Raw genomic sequence first — 12,380 nt, 5'->3', positions numbered from 1 at the left:
ATTTCTAGAAAACTGTGCCAAAGTAACACAAAACCTAATGACAAGAAGCAAAATAATCAAGAGTATTCTGTCAAAAAAAAACATTTTATTTTTTAGATTTAAACAACAGCAGGTATTTCACTTTGCTTGTCAAACCCAAGAGATAAAGAAAATAATTTTGTACATATGAAATTCGTTTCTTTGTGTAAACATCAATTGAAAGTTCTAAACCAAACTGAAGTTTTCAGGCTTTCCATTCAAAGGGTTCGTGTCTTTAAGAAGAGTATCAGCCCAGTGCTAGTCTCTTCCAATGTACCAACATCTTTTACCCTCTCTTACATTTACCAACATATTCCAAATGCTTCAAGTGCACCAAAACACAATAGGCAAAGTATAAAGAAATTAAACATAAATCAATATGGTTCAACAGACAGTCCCAAAACTCACCACAACAGCTTAGGGAAATATTTTTGCTTGGGAATGCTGGGACAATACTTTTGCTTTATTCACAAGAGCCATCTCTTCCTAAAGGACTAATTCATGAGTCGTTTCTTCTTTCAGTGTTTCTTCTTCCAATGTGAATGCGGTCTTATATAAAGACAGAAGCACTGCACATTCATTTTTGAGGTTAGATTTAATAGCTTCTCATTCCATTCTGAGCAAATAATACCAAAACACTTAACTTACCACTCTGGTTTCACAGACACAGGTAGCACTGGTCCTGGACTGCCCAATGTTATTGCATTTGAACAGATCTAAGAGTATGGCTAATATTGGTCAGTGAAACTAGCACATGATGTTTAACTTCATTTTATGCTAAACATGTTTTCTCTAGTCCTCCAAATTAATGCAAAACCTCATCTCAAAATTTATGTTTTTACAGATGCAGTACAGCCTTTGCTTGCAACTACACATCTGGCTACCTGTTAGGGGACAAAACCTAGGCTGAAAGAACTTAAAAGTCAAAACAGCATTTTAAGCACAATCAACATCCTCTTTAAAAACAGTGAAATGCTAGCACTGCAAGACATCTTGTGAAATTCAGCTGTTGCAGTACTAAATTACGCAGGTGAAAGTACTATGTACAAAAAAAAACTTTAATACTGAGGAACTGCTGCATGACTGTTACAGCATTTATATGGGAGGGCCATTACAGTCAGTAGAGACCATCTTATCTTTCACTAAAGAAAGCAGAACGAAGGTGTGGGAAACCACAAAATTGTCTTACTTTACTTTTATACATTAATTAATTGCACATGGCTATTTGTGCACTAAAATATCCAAATTACAGTATCTATAAAAGTCAGTACAAGTGGTATTTAAGCCAAAGTAAGAACATTCCATACCACCAAATAAACAGCTCATGTGCTTTTATGTTAATCACTACAGATCTTGTGGCAGAAGCTTAAAATTACAGAATATCTTCATCAAAAATGATCAATTTGGTATTTTTGGTGGGTTTTTGAAATCCTACAAAAAAAACGATTTTGGTCTAGGATGGGGAAAAAAGTATTATTTCTAAAATATCAAACAATAAATTAGAATCAGAATGTGGTGCTGTAATTTGCAATGATTCTTAACCATAAAATAAGAAGTAAGAGTTACGACAGAATTGTTAAAGGAAAAAGGAAGCTGAATAGGTATATGGATACATTTTTCAGGAATATATTTACAAATAGTCTCTCAAATACATTTTCACATTCTACATTCAATTTTGCTTATTTGAATGGTTGCATATATGCCTCACATATTCAAAAATAATGCAGTGACATATCAATGTTTCTTGAACATATACTACACTGCAAAGGTCTCCACATGGCAGGTATGATTTTGACCATCAAGCCCATATCTAGGAAAGGTAAACGTATGCCAGGGTAGTTAAGATTAAAGAGAACAACTACACCCAGATTGTTTCAATCTTAGATGTTCTGGGAGACCACCACAATGACACAGATTAAGGACAAATGCTGACAAACGGTTCGTGCACACTTTCATTTCTCCTCCTTTCCCACCACAAGCAGATGTATATGTATATAGTGAATATGAACCACACTGATTGATTCAAAAACAGTTCATAGACGAAAACAATTCAATAAATCACTTTTTAACCTGAACTTCATTGAGTAGGTAATGCAAAAACATAAAAGTAAAAATACTTCTGGACTTTCACTGCTCAATATCAAAAAGTCCAAAATCGCTGTTCCCTTATATTTAGTTCTTAACATTATATCAAGTTAAAAAGTGATCCACAGCAGGTATGGCACGTAATAATGTCCTGGAACCCACTGACAATGTTATTGAGCTGTTATTGAGCTACTAAAGAAGTTTCTTTAGGCTGTTATAGTTGTATTACTGGTACAGAATTAGCTAGTTTAGTTACATGCTTTGTTTTATAGTAGTTGCCATACATCTACTCTCTTATTGTATAGCACTGTGGTACAGGGAATTGACTTTCTAAGAGAAAAAATATAATTTTATCAAGGTGCTCTAACCAGCTGCTTTGTTTTTAAACCAAATCCACCACAGGCAGACACAGATTTCGAAACTTTCAGTGCAGCCAAACTACTAGAATAAACAGTTCTAGGCAAAATAGTTCAACATTGGGATAGATATAAACCACATAAAAGCCTTTTTTCACATCTTTCAGTAAATTTAAAATTAGGATTGTATATGAGAAATAATACTATTAACAACAGGGAATGGTGGCTGGTGTTAATACTTAAATGGTTGCTTTGGTTTTTGGTAAACCAACGCTATGTACAAACATGTGGAGGCAGGGGATTGCCACATTCACACTCATCATTTACTTTTTTAATACGGTCCTATATCACCAAATACAAATTTAACCAATTTGTGGAAGAAACGCACGTATTTTCATTGGCTGTTCTTTCTGCTTTTCTGAATTAAGACAAAAAGCTCTGAAATGCAATCCAAGTTTAAAGAAACTTGAAAGGGGTGTGTTGCAAATATATGTAAATGAATACAGGATGCTTACAGAAGTTCTCTCACTCATAACAGTTTTAGGAACTCAGTTTCCTAATCCCAGTAATATGCATTATGGGTAGGTGAATACTACAGTTCAAGAGCAACTGCTGTAAAACAAAACTTTCTACAGGAAATGTCTTCACCTGACTTGAAAATAACGGATAATGATGGTGCAGTGGCAAAAGCACTTGTAAGTCCCTGACATAGGTAATCATAATATAAAAACAAATGTAACTATATACAAATTATAATATATCAGGGATAAAATTAATCAGCCTGTATCCATTTCTTTATCTACAATTATGCAACATGACAGAACTCATGTCAAAACAGTAAAAAAATGGTGAATCTTATTTTGGATTTTAGCATTAATCCAACTTTGGAGAAACATGAGAACTCGCACTCTGGCGTACTTTCAAATAGAATGTGGACTTCTTAAAATGTACAAAGTTGAGATTAAGGGCCTAATACATAGAACATGTACAGCAAATAAAAGCAAAAAAAATTCAGCAATTCTTAAAATAGTATTTGGATTGATTATACCAATTTAGTTTTATTTTTAATTCTTAAGGAAAAAACAGGTATTTAACGACTTGAAAATTTTTGAATATGGTGCAAAGTGCTCAAAAATCAACTTCAGATGTTTTCTTAGTAACAACTAGATGAAGTGTGCAGATATCCAACATGAAATACTACATTAATAAGTCATTTAAAAGTCTGTTTTGAAAGTATTTCATCACATTAAAAAAACATGCAAAAAGTCAAGTTTGGCAGTTTTTTTGCATAAACTGCATGGTCAAACACACAATAACCCAAAGGAATAACTACATGTTGAGGATGCACAATATTCAAGAACAGTTTTCAAATACCTAAACCAAATTATGGACAAATTACTGCAAGGAGAAGTAATTAAAACTGTAACAAAATCAAACAATCATTTGTTTTTTACTACTATGAAATGTTGGTAAAATAACTTTGGATGTGATATCGAGTTCATTTTTATAAGCCGTGAAAGTGTTTACCATAGTTCCTTTTACAGCAGTTATTGCATTTTGAAGCAGGAGCTTAATTACCCATCTGCTGTGTTGCACTTAGCTCTTTCTGAAGAGACACTGAAGTTGGGATTCTCAAAATGCTTTTCAGGAAGCAATCCAACACCTACTGTACTTGAAGATCCTAACATCACTGGAAACAGATGCAATAGTGAGGAAAAGTAATAAGGAGACGAAGTGTCACATCACCAGTCAATCAAAGCTCAAACAAGTGATTGCCTCAAGAGCTTGGCACAATGTAAAAAGTCTAAGAGCACCGTTTATAACAATCTTAGTAAGAATACTAAGAAGCATCTACAGGTTTCCAAAGAACCAACTTGAACATGACGACCATAAGTTGTCAAAGCTCTTCATTTGTCTAATGTTCATAAGGGCTATACAGATCATCCTTTTTGTGTTGGATTATCCCCATCACAAGAAGATGGTGAGGGCTATTGTGGAGGTAGGGGAATATTCCTTGGGTCTGTGACTTCTTGAAGATTCTTCACCAGCTGAGCCAGCCAGCGCTTGGTTGTGGTATCATCCTTTAAGACCTGAGCAAAGGTTGTGTCTTTGAGCTGGTCAGGCAGGCACTGGCGGAGGGCTTCTCGGGCTCTGTGAAGGAAGAGCAAAAAAAAAAGAAGCAAGTCACAATTATGCTGATGACAATATTGGAGTACGGAATGGCTTGGGAAAGCTATAGGACTACAACGGAACCAGTATATCCTCCACTTTTACCTAGCACGGATATTTGGATTATTTCAAGACATTTTTATAGTTACAACGATCATAAAAATGCAATATCTTCATGAAATATATACATGTACTAAACATAAGTATCAATATATTTCCTCAATTTTGCCAGGGCTTGATCTAAGGGTGCTTATCTGGAATGGCGATCTGACATGCAATAAACGCGTCTAAGAGCCCTTCCCCTCGATTTGACACATATGATTTCTGCAACACACGATTAACAGCTGTGGTTGCTCTTCTACTATTTGTTGCAAAACAATTAATGACTTAATATCAACCTAAACAGAACAGAACACAAAATAATTCCTTGAATGATATGAAAGTGATATACAAATGCAATTGGCCCATATCCTTACAATAATTATAACAAACACAAAAAATATGACAGGGATTTCACAAAGAAGCACTAAACATGTTCTAAAACTATACAAGCACTTGTGGACTAGCATAACAGTCTGTTAAAAGAAAAGCAGAATTCCTCAAGGGAAAAGACTTATTTTCAACCCACTAATGCATGAGAATTTAATAAGGCTCTACATTTAATGTCAGTGAAAGTCCACTACATATTTTTTAGTCCGCATTGTTCTAGACTCTCTTCAGTGAACAGCTCCTCCTAGGGGGATTTTAAGTGTAGACCACATAACATTGTGTAATATGCACAGTGAGGTAGCTAACAGTAAGGAAAGGAGCCTGTGACGTACCTGGGATTGTCAGAAAGGCGGAGATAACAGCGTACAACATGCTTCAGCAAGCGAGCAGAAGGTTCTTTTGACAGCTGTAGGACCATTTTTCCCTTAAAAAACAGACAAGATCATCATGCTACCTTGATTTTTTACACAAATACCACAACAAATAAGATTAATTTAAACATGTAAACAAAACAGATAACAGAATATCCTGAGGAGTAAAAACCTTCTCAATAAAAGAAATTATGTTCAAATAAATAAGTCAAACTGAATTTAAGATTAAGATTATTAAGAATAAGAAGCTAACTAATGAAAAAATGTAATCTCACTGTTGAGTTTCACTCAAAATAGCCTGATATTTTACTTACAAGTATCATGGCAACATGAGAGAAACGTTCGTATGTTTGACAAATGTAAGCGAGCCCTGTGTCGTCCAGGAGAATTTTCTGTAGTATGAAAGTAGCAACCTGTTGCAAAGAAAGACAACCAAAACACATGCAGATTACAGACACGATGATGGATTGTTAATCCTGCAGTCATGAGATACAGTATAGACAAACATATAGACAGACCAAGGCTCTGGTATTGTGACTGCAATTTAAGAAATAACATTCTTAAATTGGAGTGCAATTGACTAGTTAACTACCTACTGAAAATACTTAAATGCATTTATATGTTTTAGGTCTTTTGCTGTGTAAAAATTAGAAAGCAGTCTAATTGTGATTACCTAAATTTGGGGAAGCAAGAAGCTATTACTAGTTATTTTTGTGGTGTCAGATACAAAGGTGGACTTTTAGGTTTTCTGACCACTGTTTTGCTCTGCATCTCTGGGCATGTTAATTGCACAGCTGTTTAGACTTATATCAGCAGAGTGCAAGGATGTTTCCTACCGTTTTTGACAATTCACTGCCAGACTCCATGATGCGCAGACACAGTGGAATGATCTCTGTGGTCAGTAAAAAGTTGATGACTTCTTGCTCATCTGTCTTCACCAGAGCTCCTATAGGCACACAGACAATTTTATATTCTTAATAAACAATGTTTTGGAACCTAAAATGCCCTGTTTCACCTCCAAATTAATAAACATAGAAATTAATTCCCTCCCAGCAGAAATTATGAGACCATGCAAGTGCAGCAAAAAGTTACTTAATTTCAATGACATAGATTGAGTTTGATTTAACATGAAAATTTTTATAAGGTCCCTATAACCTGTAACATATACATCAATATACACAAGCTATACAATGAGATACTATTAAAATGAGTTATGTTACAAAGTTTCAAAGACTTATTACCCAAGTTAACATTTGAAAAACCAAAGCAACGAGTATATCTAATAAAACCTACAGTGTATATCTTCTATATCCTGTGTGGGTTAACCTTCTTAGACGTTTGTTTCTATTACAGACGGATCCCATAATAAAGGTCAATGTTTCCTAATCCTAGTTCTCAAGTACCCCGTTGGCTTCTGGGATTTGTAGTTAAAATGATAAACCCTTAACCGATTACTTGATTTTGACCTGCTTTCTACTGTCAAATCTTAGATATTCTATTTTGTATTACTTCAAAGAAATGCAGCAACCGAAGCTGTATATCAATGAGTAAACCAACATTGAATGGAGACTCAATCATTTCCAAATGGTCATTGAAACAATCCTGTCAAAGTGATGATACTGCGAACTCATAACCAATTATTATTTAGGAGCTTGGACTATTGTAATGAATTTAAAGATTCAATAACCTCATATTAAAAAAAGCACAGTTGAAAATGAAAACTGCCATGTAACTCAAGGACCAGAGCTGTGACAAAATGGTCAATGCATTTGCATTACAGGTATGTCATTAATAGACTGCACCATTCCCTAAGTGGCAGGAAACAGTGGGTTGAATTCCACTGGAGTTGGGGAAGCCTCAGTTGCCCAGAATATCCATGGCAGTTAACGTAATAGCAACTACTTTGCCTTCTAGGTAACTATGAGCTTGCAGTGCTGTGATGTAGACGTAGATGCTGAGATTGTGGAACAGGAAAAATATGGCTATGACAGTGTGAAGTTCAGAGAAAACCACGCACTGTGATCATCCCTCCCTGCAGACATGAGGGTAACAGAAGTAAACCAAGTCTGGACACTGGTGACTCCAAACTAGAGGTGGCTAAACAAAAAAAAACAACAAATGGCAATTCAAGATTTTTAAATAATTAAAGAAGAATAAAAAACATATGTAGTATGAAAAGCTACTATAATTTAGCTAAAATGACTTAATCTGAAGTATGAAGAAACCTACCTATGACTCCTAAGCTAGTTAGCCGAAGATACTCAAAAGGCCGTGTTTTACTGACGGTGTGCAGAAAGGGGTAGAGGAACAGTGGGATGTGTGCTGCAAGAAATGCAGACCTGAAAAAAAGATGAAGATTGGTCAACTTACACTTTCTTTTGGCAAACACAGAGCAGATCACAAGCAAGACAAAAAATTGTTATAGACTTGAACTAAAGTTGATATATTTACATGTTGAATGAAAGGTGAATCAAAACTTGTAAAAGAGCAAGCTATTTTATTAACTTAGCTAGTATACAGATGTATAATAACCTACCTTGTCTCTGGATGAGAAGCCACACATTGCAGAAGTGCTAGGGCATTACATACTCTGTTGGACTGATGTGCTGTTAGTGTTGGTGGATTTATAGAGGGATATATGTTGACAATTTCCTAGAAAAAGAATGTTTTAAAAATACGTCATAAAGTGTCACAGTGCATGACAAGCTAATTTTACAGATCAGAAAATACTCTAAACAGACCATTAACCATAAAACAAGCATAACAAAAACAATGTTGCAAAGTTTCTCGCCAAAACATTTCATTTTAAAGGAATGCCAAAACCCATAAAGTTAAGCTGTAGTGTTTATATCTACCCATTTAGTAGAAATGTATGTCACATGCTATGTCAACTCTTTATTTCCTTAAATAACGCTATCTTGAATTATGCCAAATTATAACATATTCAAATGCTTCATTTTACATAAACTCCAAAACACTTTCAAAATAAATATATTTGCATGTCAGTCACCTCATGGGCTTCAAGACAAATTTCTAAACCACTATGAAAGTCTTAAGGCCAAAACCAGAAGAGAAAGAGAACTTTACTAAAAATTGCACATTCTGAGTGTACATTTGGATTATGTTTTACACCCCAGGTTCTTCCAATTTAATAAAAAAAAAACTATAATTCCAAAAGCAGTCTGAATTCAACCTTCACAGCCGAGGTTAGATGCACTAGATACCTGCAGGAGAGCAGCTATGGTACCACAGGAGTGCCAGAGCATGGGTGCCAGATCTGGTACTGACTCCCGTTTTTTGCTGAGCTCCAGCAAGGCATTCTCACGGGTTTCTGGACTTGACAGCTCGTTGATCCATTGATAGATCTTCTCCCTATCCACTTGCGCCAGCGCTGTGGTTACAGCCTGCAAGGAAAGAATGCAGACGGTCTGAGAGAATGGAGCCTACAAACGGATTTTGATATTTGGATTTTTGCTACTGTAATAATGAAAACCATTTAAAACACTTTAGGTACTGTAGACTGCCATTTGTAAAGCTTTCAAATGGTATCTCCTTTCCAACACAGTGCAACAACAATACATGAAAAATAATCTCACCATAAAAAGTTAAAACAGTAAGATGACAGCACTGTGATAACAAATTATATTAACCTGCTATAGAACAGCTACATCTAACTGTATCATCTATATCTATGTAAGCTAAGACAGATATAGTAGATACAGTTAGATTTTAATTACAGCTAACATAGTCCTGTACTACTCTGACTTGTGTTTGGTTTTGTAATTGAAACATGTTTAGGGTTACCATATTGTTTTTTCCCCCAGACATGTCCTCCTCTGTAGGCCTTAGATCTCTGTCTGGGAGGAATTTTCAAATCTTAATATCTTCCTCTTAATATCTTTGTCTCCAAAGGTTTTGAATGTGAAATGGAGTGCTGATTATTCGTGAGCAAGACTATGTATTGGTTATAGTTGGAGTGTCTAGTTTTCTGCCCCATTCAATTTTCATTCCAAAGAGAGAGGATTTTTCCCAAAACCTCCACACTGGCTCAGCCACAGCACTAATTTCAGTATCTTATCTGATTCTGGACTGCGCACAGTAGCTTTTGCTCAAGAGAGCTTTATTTGATTTTTTTACTTTGCTATCCCTAAACACAATGCCAAACCAAAAATACTCATTCACTTCAGAAGTAAAGACAATATTGCTATGTTTTCCAAGCAGGATAGAAGAATGAGAAGCTGAGTGCTTGGTATGTAGACCTGGTACTTCTGTGGTAGACAAAGGTGCAAATGATTTACAAGTTTGTGTGGACTCACACAAGCATGAGAAAGCAGTTGGAGAGGAGAGCTCATCATCAAAAATGGCAGATTATGTTTTATAACCAGACAGCAAATCAGGTAATCCAGCAAATCCAGGGTTTATAGATTTTGAATGTCCTAAGCTATTTTCTCATGGCACGACATAACTGTCATTTTTTCCAGACATTACAAGACTGATACAGTTTCCAGCTTTTAACTCCTCATTTTTGTTATAGGACAAACCACCTACTCTGATCAAGACATTCTGAGTATGAATTAAGTGAGTGTTACCTCTGAGCATTCATGAGTTTATTCCAAACATATATCCAAGAAACTGAAAGGGAAAACAGCTCTGTCTTGGAAGTGATAACAAGCTTGATTCTAATATTCCCAAGTAAGGGACTACTGGCAGAAAATGCACATGGAAGGATCTGTTGAAGAGTGTGACACATTATGTGATAAAACAGATAATCTGTATAGTAAATCCTCAGAATATTTCAAGACGTAGAAGAGGTCCCTTGAAGACTTCTCTTGTTTTAAACAAATTGTCCTGAGTGAAACACTGAATTGGGCTGATGTGGAACCTTGCGTCAAAGATCTGATTGATAAGGAGGCAGTAACTGATGCTGTGAAGTATTTTGATTAGGTCAATAATCTAAAGAAATTGATAGGAGGTTGAGATAATAATGAAGAATTTAATCACACCAGATGTGGATCAAATACTTTGAAAAGTAAAAAAAAAACACCAAGTGGAACTCAGTGCTATTAAAGCCGCATACTTCTTCTTTGCTGTTCCTACTCAAGATAGGAATGTAAAGTGAGGTTTTCCACACATGTAAAGCCAGTGGACAAGGTAAAACAACTTGAAAAGGATATTACTTGTTCCATACAATTTCAGCCAAACCTCTAGCAAAGACTTCCACAACGTCTTCTCTCCTGCTGAGAAACCTGCTTTCTACATAGACATTTGCTTGGGCACATCAGGAGGAAGACTACTTAAGGACTGGTGAAGGAAAAGGACTACATATAAAGAGATACAGTAAAATTTGAATAAAGTATCTCTGAGGCCATAACGGTTTTTATAATTTTGCAGATCAATATAGACTTATAGACGAAACGTAGTACACAGAATATACAACCGTAATACAACTAATAAAGGTCTAATAGATAATGGTACAAATAGCCCTCTCGAAGGAGTGTACCCCTTTTTTAAATGTTCAAATATGGTAACCCTTATCAAGCTCTCAATGTCTGATTATCAACAGAATTATGAAAAAGCACTAGGAAAACAATTTAAAAAGGTATTTGTTTACACCCTTAATGTAGTGTCGGGATTCTAAAAATGCAGAGCAAAAAACATAAAATGACAACATCCATACTAAACACTAGTTCCACCAACCAGTCCCTTCTCAATACAATACAACATTTCAAGTTGACCTGCTGCTAAAACTTCACTTCATCAGTTTTTAATCAGTCTTTGTAGTCCACTGGCATTAAGTTGAATTATCTGGTGTATATATATAAAATACAAGGTGTCGGTTTACTCGCACTTAAACTGCATCTAGAAAACAACCTACAAGTTTTGTAACTACATCGTCCACCAGTATGAAATTCCACCATGCCGTTGTTTTTCTCACAGACCTGAACTGCCTCCTGTGTATGATGCTTCCGTAGTTTTTAACCCCTGTACTGAATACCCTTTTTTGCATTAGAAAGAGAATATTTTAAACCCACTCTCTAAAATAAACAGTACAAATAAATATTTAACAAACTTTATCGGATCGTGAAATCACTTAACAGCCAATCGAGTCTTTAAGGAGTCCCTACACTTGCGTCAAAATTTTAAATTTCACCGAGGCCTAGAGCATCTTCAGGAATAAAGTACTTTTAAATAAAATCTTACCGCCCCTGTAGCCAACATTCTCTGAAGCGCCTGGATATGATCGCCTGAATGTTGCGGAGTCCCTATTTTAATTCCGTTGGATTTCTTTACTTTCTTTTAATATTAATATATGCTCTGTTTCCAAAAACAGAGAGAAAAATCCAGCAAGCGCCGGAATTGTAACCTCTGACCTTTCACCTCGCGCGCACATTTCCGAAAAAAAAAAAACAAACTACAATAATTGATAAGGTTGCAGTTATTGTTTTACACCGATCTATACAAATGCTACATTCGTATAGTTTTAGGATTTTAACAAAATATTAAATAAAATCGAAAACAAATTAAAGAGATATAATTTGATTCTGCGTGACCTCTCAACTTTGCGTTGCCAATATTTGGGTTACATAACTGAATAGAAATATAAATGTATTGCACAAGTCCCTGACATATATTTCACAAGGGCTGGCCAATATTTTATTTAATTATTTTTTCCTGATATAAAAAAATCTAGACATGTCTTACATGCCGTAAGATTATTTAATTATAAGAGCTTCTTTTGACAAATGGTTTGATGAGATTCTTGGATCGATTTGCTATTAACTACCAAACAATGTAGAGGAGCTGAATGGCTTCCACTCCTTCAAAAGCTTAAGTTTTTAATCAAACCTATAGAGCATATTAAGTTATGTATTTCAGTAGGCTTTATTCCTAC

The 12,380-nt window shown here is 35.3% G+C and overlaps 1 protein-coding gene across 1 annotated transcript; it reads right to left on the bottom strand.

Annotated features, from left to right (window-relative positions):
- Positions 1–65: 65 nt before the first annotated feature.
- cnot9 (CCR4-NOT transcription complex subunit 9) lies at positions 66–11,853 on the bottom strand. Its single transcript, XM_006636628.3, has 8 exons — positions 11,690–11,853; positions 8,713–8,892; positions 8,025–8,140; positions 7,718–7,827; positions 6,325–6,434; positions 5,803–5,901; positions 5,450–5,541; positions 66–4,610 (listed from the first exon to the last, which is right to left on the bottom strand). Exons 1-8 carry the CDS (start codon positions 11,705–11,707, stop codon positions 4,448–4,450), a joined length of 888 nt encoding a protein of 295 aa, XP_006636691.1. The 5' UTR covers positions 11,708–11,853; the 3' UTR covers positions 66–4,447.
- Between the last annotated feature and the right edge of the window lie 527 nt (positions 11,854–12,380).

The sequence above is a fragment of the Lepisosteus oculatus genome, chromosome 12 (assembly GCF_040954835.1).
Source record: "Lepisosteus oculatus isolate fLepOcu1 chromosome 12, fLepOcu1.hap2, whole genome shotgun sequence".
In the NCBI taxonomy this organism is placed as follows: domain Eukaryota; kingdom Metazoa; phylum Chordata; class Actinopteri; order Semionotiformes; family Lepisosteidae; genus Lepisosteus; species Lepisosteus oculatus.
This window is presented reverse-complemented; position numbering and strand designations above follow the sequence as displayed.